The following is a 14117-nucleotide window of genomic DNA, read 5'->3' as shown; positions in this document are numbered from 1 at the left end:
TCTCTCGTCTTCTTTTCTTTTTTTTTTCTTTTTACACTGACTGAAAATATCTGTTGTATGTTGCCTTTGATTCCAATTTTTATTGCTGGAATATTTTTGTTTGTTTCAGCGTGACACTTGGCTTGAGTGTACTATAGTAGTGCAGTTTGTGGGGAAGAGAAAAAAACAGCCACACAAACACAGAAATGCTGACAGAAATCCGTGGATGAGTTCTCTGTCTCTGTTTTATTGTTTATTTAGATTTTTTTCCATGTTATTATCATGTTTTTGTTCTCACAGAGAGGTGTGGAATGTGCAATACCGCATACTGCAAATCTATGCAGGCCAAGAATCGTGGCACTTTATTTTCTGTCTATGGGATTTGTGTACAGGCAGAAATTATGTGTATTTTTCAAATGTGATATCTTTAATACGAGGCAAAACAGTATTACGACCACCAGAAATCTCACGAAAAAACAATGCAATCTGACTTTCTTTTCTTTTCCGTGTTTTAACGGCCGGCATTACGCTGTCCAGCACCTTAATGCCGCCATATATCGATTGATTATCTGTTGGAATTAGGGATCCAAATTGATCACTTTTGGGCCTTTTATATACGATACTGTTAGATTTACACAGAAGTCTAACAAAGCGACATTAAGATAATCTAATTCCAATGGCCACGCAAAAAGGATTTTCTTGTTTTTTGTGAATTTAACGTTGAGAGTGATTCTATTTTTTCTAAAAAACCAAAATGGAGCACGACCACAATTTCCTGCCATATGGTGGTTGAAATGATGCGTGCCTTTTCATAACGACGGCGTTTATGAGAAGGTAGCAAGTCATTCTGCTTTGTTCATATAGCACTGTACAGAAAAAAAAATTCTAATTTTATAGGAGAAATCAGGTCTTTATGTAATAGATACAAGTAATGTTATTGAGTTCTCAGGTTTTCTATAACTCTGATGTTTCCGATTTGGATAGATTTTCTGTTTCTTCTTTTTAACGGCTCATGTCAAGTAGTTCTACTTTTTTTTTTTTGAAAGGTGATGTTGTCAAATCCACATTGATGTCTTGGCTCCTGGATTAAAAGGGGGGTTGGGAATATTGCTCCCCTCTTTCCGGGTAATCCGTGCACCACCATCCAGTACCCCCCCCCCCCCCCCCTCCTCCTGCATCAGGCTTAGGAAGAGACGCCTCCATCTGATGATTCCTCCATTCTGACGTGAGCGCTCCGATCCGTACGGCTTCAGGAGCTCTAACTTCCACGGCCTGGCCTCGGACTCGAAGGGGCCGGGATAAACGAGGAGAGAGAGTCCTCCCAAATGGTTTTCATGACATCAGTGATCAGTTATGGTCCATATTTCCCTTCTTTTTGTCTGTGCCCAGACCAGAATTCAACTTTGTAGTCAGAGATTGGTGTGAGAGCTCGTGGAATTATCTTCGAAAATGAAACACAGATTCTTTGGTTCCCGCCACAGTAAAAATGCGGGGGGTCAGTGGGGGTTTTGTTGTTGTTGTTGTTGTTGTTTGGGGTTTTTCTTCTTTATATCCTCCTCAATGATAACCTTCCCCGTTAAAACTATTTTTTTATGTTATTTAATGTTTTCCTTTTCAAACCTTGTTTGTAGTAATCACGTCTCCGTGTTAGCCTCGAGTTAATCCTTCATTTTGACAGGTAGAAACAAGGGTGTTTGGATTGATCGGCTCTAATTCCCTCGGGGATGATGTTTGTGTGGATGCCGACGGTCGAAAAAAAGGGCCGTGCTTACCGTCTGTGACGTCGGTGCGGAGGGCAAAGGTCGTGTCTTTATTTTTCTCTGAGAGAATGGGTTATTGTTTGTGTCACTCATGCGTGCTTACCGAAACCTTGCTCCCTAAAAACAAATCCATAAAGTTTTTTCTTTCTATTTATGTCTCTTATGTGTATTTTTGCCTCTTACAGTTTTTTTAATGTTCAGCTTTTGGAGAACATTATCAATTAGACACATTCTGAACTACAGACTGTTTCTGTACGAAGCGACATCATTGTAGGCCTATGCATGTAGTAGTCAGAACAATTATGTGACCACAGAAACACTTTGTTATGGTACATGTATGTCAACATTTCTGTAGAGCATTGTTCCCCATTACGTCTATTAGCATATGCAGAATAACAAATAAATGTGTATATAACTCACGTGTGTGTGTCTGGTGTTTTCTACTGTTTAAAGGGGTTTTTTGCATAATAAGGGTCATTAGTGTAAAGTAGTTGAATGTTTGAAGACATAGCATTCATTAATACTGCATTGTGTTTGCAGCAAGAAGTTATGGTGGTTTTTCATATGCAGAAGTGCACAGAAGACTCGGCGATGTGGCGAGACCGTCTGATGAATGATTTAATGGGGAGAAATGTATTCGGTTCCATTAGATGCAATTAATGGATCTCCATCCCCCTTGTGTACTGCTGCAAAGCATTGATACTGAACTGGAACCGCCCTAGCAAAACCTCAAAACCAGAATCTCTGGCATGCAACTTCTTTAATTTGAAACCCTGAAGCATTCCATACGCTCTGAAAGAAAATAAATATTAAGCATTATAGTTATGTGTATTGGCCTCACTGTGTTTATTGGATCTAACAAAGTGTGGATGCTTGTATTATTTTCCCCTAATATCCAAACATTTTCTCGGGCGTGTTGTAAACTGAATGCTTAAAATATGTCATCTGAAATGTTCTTTCCTTTTTGTGTGTGTAATCTCTTAAATATTTTTTACCGTTTTTAAGCTTACACATCAGGGATTCTTTATAAAATGAGAATGTGATTCTGTGGCAACTCAAAGCCCTAAAATGAGTCATTTGGGTTGCATTTTGGCAAATAGAAGTAGAGTTAATCTCATATTGAGGACGTGCTGCCCGAGGGGGAAACGAATGACTCAGCTTGTTTACATACACATATTTCACTGTGATGCAGCCGAATACAATAACACAGCTTTAAAAGTTTAGAGTCAGTCAGTCTAAAGTGAAAAAGAAGGAAGAAATTTAAGTTCAGAAGGAGTTAAACGCTTGTAGTTACACCTCCCGCACGGCAGATGGCGCTGCAGGCTGTGAAGCCGCGGAAAATAAGGAAACAGCGCGCGGAACTCAAACGGCTTTTTGGACATCGACCACTTCCAGTGGGAGGAAGAAAAGAAAACAAACATGGAACCTGAAGCTAACAACAAAAGCACAGAAACAACTGTGAGTCGGACGGAGGAGAGTGTGATTCCCCCCCGCGTTACCGCCGTCGCTACTGGCTGGATTCTGGACTTTATGTTCGTAAGTCTGTGTCGACATTTCAAGGACGGAAACTTCGACGCATTCGAAGAAACGCTCTCGAATTACGAGGGTAAGTTATTCAAAACAGTCCTTAGCTAACGTCAACTGACGTGGTTTTTAAAAGTGTTATGTCACGGGTAGCGTGAGTTTTAAATGCGTCCAAACGAATTATCGTTGACAAGCTAACGTTAGCTAGTCGTTTAACCTAACTAACCTGCGAGTTTGTCCGTTATAAACACCCCCCATGAATATACAAAGAGTCATCAACTAATGTTGTGTTTTAAATGGTGTGAGAAGTATCAAATCTATGTAGAAATATAACGTCTTTAATATGAACTCTGCGGTCAACCCAGCCGCAGTGGGGGGTTTTTCCGGTGCGTGTATGTACTGAGCATTACGGTAAGAGAGCCTAGAAGACCTTCGTAATAAAAACCACTAACTTGTGAATGTGAGTAAGTAGGTCAATAATGAACGACTTAAGTAAATAATTGAAGCAAAATGGATAAATAAGAAATAATACATTAAATGTGATAACTCAAAAACTTCTTAAAAATCTAATATTTACTGAAACTTATTATAAAGTACACATGATTTTTAATTGTCATATATGCGCCAACGTGCTTATTAAATTAGATTCAAATTGTGTCATTAATATGAACTGCGGTCAAGCCAGCTGCAGCGTGTTGTTGTTTTTTTACGTTGCGTGTATGTACTAAGCATTACGGTAAGAGAGCGTCTAAGAACTGACTTCAAAATAAAAGCAATTTTCCGGTAAACGTGACAGTTAATAAGTTAGTCAATTATGAATGATTAAACTAAATAATTGAAGCAAATGGATGAATTATGGATGAATTATTGGATGAATAAGAAATAATACATTAAATGTGATAACTCAAAATATATATATATATATTTACTGAAACTTATAATGAATACATTTCCAAACTGAGTTTAAATGACATTATATTCCCATATATGAGCCAACTTCCTTCTAAATCCAGATTAGATTTGAAAGGAATTGTGTTACATTAATGTTACTACAGAGAAGCATCTTAATATATTTGGAGATCTTGTAGACCGAGTGGTTAACTTGCTTTATCTTCTGCTTGTTTTAGCCATTTGTCCATCTCTGAAGGGAGACAGCCACGACGAGAAAAATCTTCTGTGTGCCTTCCTTAACAGAGTCATGCATGGAATGCAACTGGGTAAGTCAGGCCTCCATCTGAGACGGCACCTGCATATTCATAGAAACTCAGCTATAATAACCTGACGCAGCTTGATTATGAAGCCATTTATTATTCACACAAGTGCATGCACACTGACTTCACTCCACTCCACATTTCTTGTGAAAATCATTCATATGGGCACCACGTCCGTTTTCCCTCATCCTTCTTCCTTGGATACGTTCATGCCTGAGGATCTTTACCAACTGAAATCGATGCCATCTGTCATTATTGGTCATGTTAATACACACATAGAAAAACAATTTAAAATGCATCCTGTGCTTCTTTACTGCATGCACACAGTCACCAAACCCTCAGCAGAGTGTAATACACTTGTTTCCCCCCCAGACGTCCAGTTTGTAGAGGACGAAAATGAGATGCCTCTGATGTCTGCTGCCAAAATATGGTCAAACCTAAAGCCGACGGTGGCAGACGAGAGTGTGTTCAAAAGCATCCACAAGCTTCTGCTTGTCCAGGTAATCACACACACCACTGGATTAGTGTGTGACTGAATGGACACAATGAATGAATTCTGAGCGAGGTTAAAATGCCCATGTCTTTGATTCCCAGTCCGTGGCTGTGTGCTTGAACCAAGGCAAAGCTTCTTCTGCCTCTTCTGCCCTCGACTGGTTTGAGAAGAACCTTGATTTCCCACAGGTCCGTATCTTCATTAACCATCTCTTTTTTTCTTCTCAAGAGAGTCAACACCGCAATATTTGCTGATCCTGGAATGATTTTGACTTTATGCCTTAATACGTAACATTTCCAACAGAACCTGATCGCTAAGCTGTCTACGATAGTGAAGCAGAGGGAAACGGAGCACTTGTTCCTCACGAGCTTCAGCTTTGGCCGTCTGCTGAAGACCATCGAAGCGTACTTGGATGTCTACTTGGAGAAGAATCCCTCCGACTACCTCCTCAAGGTACGGACCTGACACAAGGGTCACTTAATTCACCAGGGTTTCGTACGGTGCTGGAAATCCTTGGAAACACTTGTGTTTGAAATGTGTGTTGTATGTGATGACATCTATGATAGAACAGAGAAAAGAAGATCTCCATATTTGAGGGACTGAAAACAGCATTTTCTGACATTTCTTTATGAAAAATGCCTTTTGATGATGAACAGATGATGAAAATAGTTGGTGATTATATTTCTGTGGATCTGTTAGTGGAATTAGTTTTCCTTTCATTTGTGGTCCTTCTGTAAAAAGCTGTCTCCAAACATCATGTTGGTTGTTTAGAGGACAATAACATCTCATTTAATGTGATGAACAAGTGACATCATAAGTAGACTGAATACTGACCATTGGATTGATACAAATATGGAGTTTACCACAGCTGGAAGGGGCTGGAAAAGCATGGAAATGCACCTTGAAATGCTTGAAAAGTGCTTGAATTTGACTTTGGAGAAGGTGGAGGAACCCTGATTTAAGTTCATGTCCAGGTCCACCTCCACTTCTAATGTTTAATGTCTTAATTTGAGTCCACACAGCGGTACACTGGGATATCTGGATGCTGAAACTGTGCCGTTCAGCCTGCTGTAACGTGACCTTTTGAAAAATGAGTTGTGCAGAATGGCAAAGCACGAGTCTTAGACTGTGACTTGGGAAAATCGTTTTCCCCGGGGTGAGATTTATTTGTAATGAGAGTAAATATATATATATATATATATAAACGTCTGGCCGTGCACGGCTAATAGTGATATATGATGATGGGTCGACTTTACAAGGCGTTAGAATATGTAATAAATCATTACTTCTTCTTCTTTTTTCTTTTCTTTTTTTTTTTGCTTGCAAATGAAAAATATAGTTTGAGTCGTGCCGTATTTTTCACAACAGTATATCATAAACTAATTTGAACCTGTTTAGCATCTGTCCTTTTCACCCCCAAACAACCGTGGTCATAATATTGAGAGTTTTGTTGGTGGGTCAGCTGTTTAGGAGGTCTGTCTTTGATTGGCTGATACATCAGGGGTCCGGTGTGTGTTTGCTCCGGCGAGGTTTTTAATGCGGTCGATGTGTTTTTTTTTCTCCGTCCCTCCTGAGTAACGGCGCTTTGACCAACTGAGAGGTGCTGATCAGTCACAGTTAATTGACAATTTGTCATTAAAATGAGTTGGAAGGACAAACTGCTTCACAGAGTCCTCGGGGTCTAATTGACGCACTTATTCATGGAAGTAAAAAAAAAAGATTTACATAGCGGCCGCTGACCAAGGTTGAACTTCTAAAAGGGTTTTTGTAACGACGGGCGTCATTAGTTCTTGCTTTCGCATTATAGCAAAACATGAAGGAGTACTTAGAGGACGCCACACACACACACACACACACACATACACACACACACACACACCTGACAGCCTGGTGGATAAACTGATGCTGTGGGGAAACGGCTGCATGTGTCCACAACTACAACACAGTTACTGCTGTTGGTGCATCCAAGGCCCTGATTTGGAAAAAATAAACTCTATAAAAACATCGATCCAAGTCTAATTTATTCCTGCTCAGTGCTAGACTCATGGTAAGTGGGATGAGACTATAAATTAATGTTTTTTAATATAGTTTTGTTGTTGTTTGCTATAATTCATCAACAAGTTTCTCTGTTTTATGATTCTTCAAGAAGAGAAGAAGTCATTTTTTGGGGTGTTTTCCTTTAAAGTCTTGAAGTGAATAGTGGAGTATGAAAATAATATTTTATTTTATTCGTCGGTCAGAAAGCCACAAAGATGGTGCAGTCGTTACCGGCCGATGAGGGTTTGGAGGATGTGATGTCACAGGACATCGCTCCGTCAGAAGAAGCCAACAACACAACAAACGGAAAGTAGGACTCGACTTTATTCAACAAGTTAATGACGTTTGCATCTGTTTCTGTGTTTAAGCATTTCCTGTATGTGTGTGTTAACAGGGAGAAGACGGAGGCTGCAGGTTTGAGGTTGGTAGAAATGACTCTCTGTTGGTTAAAGTGAACGTTCAGAAAGATAACGTCATCTCACTGTAAACGACGCTTCCACAGAACCAAACGGAAACTGATGTCAACGAAATATCCAGCTGTTTGGAAACCGGATTCATGCAAGAAGCCGCTTCTCTCCGTCAGAAAAATCTCCCAGACGGGTACTTTTTAATTTTAATTTTTACGTAAAAACAAAGGCAAAAAAATCTGGTTTAACAACACTTACATTTTTAATAAAACGTGGAACTACAGAAGCTAATAGAATGTTTAACCTTACACCATCAGAGATATCTGGGATGACATCCAGGAATGTAACGGACACCTCGAGGATCACCAAAAAAAGAAAACCACCTCAGGTAGGTCAAGCACACTGGACTCATCCACAGGGTTCTTATGGGTGCTGGAAATCCTTGAAAACACTTGAATTCTAGTCTGGTGGTTTGAAAAGTGCTTGGATGTAGACTAAAGGTCTTGAAATGTGTGTTGTATGTGATGACATCTATGATAGAACAGAGAAAAGAAGATCTCCATATCTGAGGGACTGAAAACAGCATTTTGTGACATTTCTTTATGAAAAATGACTTTTGATGATGAACAGATGATGAAAATAGTTGGTGATTATATTTCTGTGGATCTGTTAGTGGAATTAGTTTTCCTTTCATTTGTGGTCCTTCTGTAAAAAGCTGTCTCCAAACATCATGTTGGTTGTTTAGAGGACAATAACATCTCATTTAATGTGATGAACAAGTGACAGAATAAGTAGACTGAATACTGACCATTGGATTGATACAAATATGGAGTTTACCACAGCTGGAAGGTGCTGGAAAAGCACCTTGAAATGCTTGGAAAGTCCTTGAATCTGACTCTGGAACAGGTGTAGGATCCATTATGAAATCAGGTGAATGTAATAAGGATCTCCCGTGTCCTGACATGTAATCCCTGGTGTGTATGATGTTTAGAAATGGACGCCCCAGCTGGACAAGTTCCTGGTGACTGCAGTGAAACGTCACGGCCTGGGGAAGTGGTCCCGCATGTTGATGGACTTTGACTTCGAGGGACGGACGGGCACCATGCTAAAGGACCGCTGGAGGGTTCTCCTGAAGACGGATCAAGTAGACTGACGAGGGAGTGTTGACCTTTTAACCTTTTATCAGCCTGTAGTTTACCTGACAAAGGTGTTCCGTTTGTGTTGTCGGTGCTGTTCTGTTGCACCAAGAATGTAGACCACCGGTGGGCCCTCAAACCAGAATTATTATTATAATTATGAATGGGGCTGCATGCATTGTCTTCTATGACAGAGTTGTATTCAACGTTTACAAAACCGTCTAATTTATACAATATAATCTGTAATTCAGCCCTCTGACTGAACCTCTTGAAAAATATATTCTTTGTTGTTGTGATAAAATTCCAGCAGAGGGCGCTGAAAACGCAACATTGAACCGGGCTGCTGTTGCCTCCATCAGAGGATTTCTGTTGTTTTTTCTTTTATAAATTATCACAATTATGTAAAGCATTGTTGTAATTTTAAGTTAAATACTTTTGCTAGAAAATTGTAAAAACAAACATTGGCTCGTTACAATAAAAAAAATATACAAAATCAACTTTAATGTGTGCTTAAAAGGGTGAAATGCTGTACAAGTACAAGGACTTTTAACACGGCGTGCTGCACATATTGTGATTGCAGTGAGTCGAAGGATAGCATATGTTGTTTTATCAGAGATAAAAGTTTCTCCTCGGCGTTGAAAGCCTGCAGACGTGGAGCGTCTGGTCTGGACGTCATGTTCCGGTCTCGGCTGTGAACGTGGTTGTGGACTCTGGAGCGAGAGCGTGTTTGTTTTCCCTCAGATGAAGACGAAGCTGTGCTGTGGTGGACAGTGGCACTGCGGGGTCCTCTGGATCCTCCTCCAGGTCCCGCTGCACTGATGGTTCCCCACCGCCTGCCAGCGGAGCAGAGCGTCGCTGCAGCACAAACGGTTTCATGGTTAAATACTTTCACAGATTCTACACTTTAGATTATTTTCCCCTTTTGGTTTGAATCAGGTCTTCAACAGGGGGTCCGGGACCCCGAGGGGGTCTGCAGGTTACTGCAGGGAGTTTTTTCTCTTTTTTTTTCTTCCAAACATTAAAATATGTCCAAAAATCCACCTTAACATGAACACAACCTATATTAAGTAAATATAAATCTTCCTGTTTGTTTAATATTAAGTTGAGAAATGGAATTAAAATAAGAATCTGTTATTATTTTAATGTCTTAGTATCGTATCCATCCATCATTACAAAGTCCTGTTATACATTATAGGCTGCGCTACATATTATTATTGGCCGGTTTAATAAGGAACATTATATGATGTGTAATAGGGGGTTTCTATGAGGGTCCTCGGCCTGAAAACGTTGAAGACCTCTGGTTTAAATGTTACATTTTCCAGTAATCCGTGCCTGCATAAACCTGAGAGAAAACACACACACACACACACACACACACATAAAGGTCCATACTTGTCTGATTCCAGGCCGTCTCCTTGGCAGCTGCCGCTGTTGTTTCTCATGGCGGGCGGTTGGCACGCCACACACACTTTAAAGCCTTCTGTTATGTAGCGCATCCAGTGTGTGTGTGGCCGGTTCTCCACCGTGCAGTGGGGCGTCCGGGACTCCAGCGTGAACTCCACACAGAACCTGAGGAGGTTTAGGGGGGTCACAGAGTCCCCCCCCTCTGGATATTAGGAACCATGAATCAAGATGGAGTACAAGTACACAATAGGAGGACTCCTCCCTCACACCGGTCAGTTTGATTGACTGGCGGCTGGAATAATAATTCATCTGTTGGGACACAATAACTGTCATCTAGGCCTTTTGTGTGAGGATTCAGTTTCATAGGCTTGTGGGCAGAGTCTCTCAGCGTTTGCTTTATTTAATGTAGAGACGACCAGGTGAGCAAACACCTGAACACGGAGTTTGACTGTTATCTTTTCTTTTTTTTTGAGTTACGCAGCATTATGACCTTTTCAACTCCTGGAGTGAAAGATACCGTAGGTCCTGTGTAGTATCAGAGTACTCAGGGAGGTTTAAACGTGATGGGACGCCTACCCGGGGTCTAGGGGGTTTCCATAGTTGTCATGCTTCGGCCTTCCCTTGCCAAACTCCATGCTGGTGATGAATGCAGGACCTGCTGAGAGAAACCAGGACTCTGTTCAGCTCCGGTCCAAAAAGTCAGATATTAGAAACAATCGTGTGTTTGTGTACCTGAGTTGTGTCCGCAGCGGGCCCCCTGCTGGTCTCTGTACTCCCTGCAGCCGCCCCGTTGCTCCAGACCGGGACACGGCTTTCCACTGTTGCCGGGCTGCTGCTCCACGTGACGGACCCGGACCCGCTCCGACGGCCTGCAGGCCTCGGCACAGCCGCTCCAAAAGCTCCAGTCGCTCACCGAACAATCCTGAGCTGTTTGTTCCACACAGAGAGGCTGATTATTACAGGATATCCTTCAGTGGAACTCACAGATGTGGACCTGAACAATAACACTGATTCCTTAATGTCCCAGTGTGCAGGGGGGGGGGGGGGGGGGGGGGGGGCATGTTTCAGTGCAACAGTGAAACCTTGCAGCCTTCTTGCAGACTGCATAATTGCAATTTTCCTGTAAAAGCCCAGTAATGGAGCTTAATAAGCCGGAAATAACTTAAGATCAATGAAGCATTGATTGTGACTTGTGGAATTAGTGTTTCCTGCTCTGCTGCAAGTGGTTTGAGAGCGTTGCCAAAGGGGAGCGGGAGCCGTTCAGCCTCCCCAACTCCTGACTTTCTTTCTTTCCTCGACGATGGAGCCTCGATGCAGATCTGAGCCTCCGTCGGGCCTATGACACATATTAGCTACGCTCGGATTGTTTGCCCCTGAAACTGTAATTGCTACGACTGATTGACAGAATCACATTCTTCAAATATTTGTGCTAATTCCATTATGTGGGCCAGTCCACTGAAATGAGGTTAGACACAGAGCTGCTGTGTGCTGCACTGATTATTTGTTTTTTTGTGATGTCGCAGGAGAAAGGTTAAGTGTTTGGATTGAGTTTAAAAAGTTTGATTTCCCGTGCATTGGATGGATTTGTGACCCCCCCACCCTGTGACATCAGAGATGCAGTATGTGATAAGCAGCCAGCAGGCACTGAAAGGATCTTCACCCGTCCGATAAGCTTATCTCCCACTGGTATCACATACTTAAGGTGTGAGCAACGTAAACAAAGAGTCCCTCCACTCATCAGCCCCTCACCTGGACACTCTGTGAAGTAGTCGAAGCAGCAGTCCTTGGTCCTGACGCAGCCCTGGTCGCAGTAGCAGGTCCCGTAGACCCGGTCCATCCTCCAGTCGGTGGTCTGGCAGCTCAGGTCTCGGCCCCGGCAGCATTTCCCCGAGCAGCCGCCGCGGGCCGAGTTCCTTCCCAGCGTGGAAACCACCAGCAGCAAGCAGGCAAACTCCACGGAGGATCCCATCCTGAAGGGTCCGACCCTTTTTAAGTAATAAAACACTCAATCAGCCGATATGTAACGTGTTCTTCCCTCCCTGCTGCTCTACTCTACTCTCATGACCGGGAGAGGGTTGAATGCCAGACTCTGCCACAGGAGGACCCTTGTGACCTGGAATTCCTGGAGTCCAGCCCCTCCGCTTCCCTCCAGAATCAGGTCTTCAGAGCAGCACAGACCCAGTCCAGGTCTGCTCAGATGACCAGGTCTCTCTGGTGTGGTGTGTGTGTGAGCGTCCTCTCCCTCCCAGCTGAGCACCTCCTCCCGTTGATCCCACAAAGGAGGAGACAATGACAGCCGAGGGAGGGAGGGAGGGAGGGAGGGGTGAGTGGTTTAGACTCCTACTACTCTTCTGTCTCTCTCTCGCCCCCCGTCTCACCTGTCGTATTGGCGTTCACCTCCTTCCTCCCCCTGCAGGTTCAGGATCCCCCGATGCCAGTCGCTCTCTGCCAGCCCAGACCTCCGAGGAAGAAAGGCAGGAATGTGAGCGGTTGGCAGAGGTCCAGACGGCGGTGCCTGGGGGGCCGCCGGGCTTTGTAACGCCGCCCTTTGGTTCTCACCTCTCTCTCCCCATTCTCTCACAGCTTATCTCATATTTTATTAACCTGGATTTTTTTTTTGCAGGGATGACAAATTTAACATCTGGAAGTTCCCTCGACAAAAAGCCAAGAATATTCCTTTCAAATTCAGACTCGACTTCTATATATTGAGATTCTCTATTAGGAGGACTCCTTGGGATGTGCTGTCATTAATACAATGAAAACACAGTTTAGACAAAACCTTTAACAGAAACACACACAGATTGGAAGATACTACTCATAGAGAAGCATAACAGGATAATAGATGGTTAATTAATGATCTAAATCCATGTATTCAACTTAAAAATAATGAACTTACAAAGCTACGGACGTCACAATATGCTTGTTTAATTGGAGTAAATGGTCCCCATCTTTTTATTGATGCATTATAATTGGATAATGTCTAACAGATTATTTCACAGAGCCCAGCTTTGATCCGAGCTCGTCTCCTGGCAGCCGCTTCCTACAGGTGAGACTTCTATTGATCTTCTCATTTAACTCTTGGCAGAGATGCAAATACGTTTATTTTCCTAAATCTCTCATTATTAATTTATTAAAGCTTGTGATATTATCTGCAGACCACGTCATGTCCTTTTAATTTACAACTCTTGATGAATTTCATACTGTAATCTGGAGAATTATGTCTATGATGATGTCATCTCATTAGTTTTATTGATCAACACGACTATTAGATCTGCTGCTCTGAGAGAAATTAAGGAGAAAGTATATTTTATAGCATCTAATGTGAGGATTGCAATACATAAAAGCTGATAACATCATCCTCCCTTTTGCCCTATTTTTCTGGTGTAAAAAAAAGACATATTTTTCAAGATAACTGCAAGACTCAAATGTTCAAAAGGATGATTTCTTTCATGCATATTAATTTTAACGAACAAACAGAATTTTGCAAGACTCCAGCCAGAAAAAGAAGCATTTTTCATGTTCTGTTTGCTGAAGGAGCCTGAATGTCTGAAGATGTTGTGAACTCCAGAAGGTCAGCGTTTTTTTTATTTGAGCAAGTTCCTCCTCCGGCTCATGGGAAACAAACGAGGCCTCTGCAGGGGAGGAGGCCTCCGACGCCCACCGCTATACACGGAGCAGATATTTGTAATAATCGGAATGCTTCTGCCGTCTTGGAGGGAAAAAAACCCAGCTTTGCGGAGAGCAGAGGGGGGTCCTTTGATTCTTCTTCTCACCATAAGTAGGCTAGGTCAAGCGACAGTAATAGCCTTCATCTTCACCGTAATCATCATCACTGAGGAGCATGTGTCCGACTCGCTGGATATTAACTTTTTGAGGGGGTTGAACCCGGACCGACCCCAGAAGTAAAAACACTCACTTTTATCTATAAATATTACATTCAACACTTATTTTTAATCCTTTCTGAGATGGTGTCTGTTTTCATTTGATTGTAAATCCCTTAAAATGACACTAAGGCTCACACACACACACACACACACACACACACACACACACACACACACACACACGGCTGATGTTATGTGTCCACCGATGCGAGACGTTACAGTTTGCTGTGGCTCCGGCACGTTGCAACCGCACATCAAAGCCTGTGTGTTTGCATCTGCAGC

The 14117-nt window shown here is 42.3% G+C and overlaps 2 protein-coding genes across 3 annotated transcripts; one reads left to right on the top strand and one right to left on the bottom strand.

Moving 5' to 3' along the window:
• The first annotated feature begins 3129 nt into the window (after nucleotides 1-3129).
• terf1 (telomeric repeat binding factor (NIMA-interacting) 1) lies at nucleotides 3130-9044 on the top strand. Of its 2 annotated transcripts, XM_084033685.1 has the most exons (10): nucleotides 3130-3345; nucleotides 4391-4480; nucleotides 4847-4974; nucleotides 5069-5155; nucleotides 5271-5420; nucleotides 7208-7314; nucleotides 7399-7425; nucleotides 7507-7604; nucleotides 7729-7799; nucleotides 8403-9044. In XM_084033685.1, the coding sequence occupies exons 1-10, from the start codon at nucleotides 3159-3161 to the stop codon at nucleotides 8562-8564; spliced, it is 1107 nt and encodes a 368-aa protein (XP_083889811.1). In that variant the 5' UTR covers nucleotides 3130-3158; the 3' UTR covers nucleotides 8565-9044. The 2 variants fall into 2 exon arrangements, with proteins under 2 accessions (XP_083889811.1, XP_083889812.1); XM_084033686.1 differs by lacking the exon at nucleotides 7399-7425.
• sbspon (somatomedin B and thrombospondin type 1 domain containing) lies at nucleotides 9029-12176 on the bottom strand. Its single transcript, XM_084033687.1, has 5 exons — nucleotides 11701-12176; nucleotides 10684-10878; nucleotides 10528-10606; nucleotides 9940-10116; nucleotides 9029-9402 (listed from the first exon to the last, which is right to left on the bottom strand). Exons 1-5 carry the CDS (start codon nucleotides 11918-11920, stop codon nucleotides 9285-9287), a joined length of 789 nt encoding a protein of 262 aa, XP_083889813.1. The 5' UTR covers nucleotides 11921-12176; the 3' UTR covers nucleotides 9029-9284.
• Between the last annotated feature and the right edge of the window lie 1941 nt (nucleotides 12177-14117).

Source organism: Eutrigla gurnardus, assembly GCF_963514095.1.
Source record: "Eutrigla gurnardus genome assembly, chromosome: 18".
NCBI classification, from domain to species: domain Eukaryota; kingdom Metazoa; phylum Chordata; class Actinopteri; order Perciformes; family Triglidae; genus Eutrigla; species Eutrigla gurnardus.
The sequence above is the reverse complement of the archived record's forward strand: the minus strand, read 5'-3'. Positions and strand labels throughout refer to the sequence as shown.

What these genes read in the sequence shown, in the direction of transcription:
- terf1 (XM_084033685.1), top strand. Translation starts at nt 3,159, where the DNA reads ATGGAACCTGAAGCTAACAACAAAAGCACAGAAACAACTGTGAGTCGG. An exon ending in AACGCTCTCGAATTACGAGG is followed by an intron (nt 3,346 to 4,390) that starts GTAAGTTATTCA and finishes TGCTTGTTTTAG; the next exon opens with CCATTTGTCCATCTCTGAAG. An exon ending in CCTCCGACTACCTCCTCAAG is followed by an intron (nt 5,421 to 7,207) that starts GTACGGACCTGA and finishes TTCGTCGGTCAG; the next exon opens with AAAGCCACAAAGATGGTGCA.
- sbspon (XM_084033687.1), bottom strand. Translation starts at nt 11,920, where the DNA reads ATGGGATCCTCCGTGGAGTTTGCCTGCTTGCTGCTGGTGGTTTCCACG. An exon ending in GGAAACCCCCTAGACCCCGG is followed by an intron (nt 10,117 to 10,527) that starts GTAGGCGTCCCA and finishes AAACCTCCTCAG; the next exon opens with GTTCTGTGTGGAGTTCACGC. An exon ending in GACGGCCTGGAATCAGACAA is followed by an intron (nt 9,403 to 9,939) that starts GTATGGACCTTT and finishes TTTGTGCTGCAG; the next exon opens with CGACGCTCTGCTCCGCTGGC.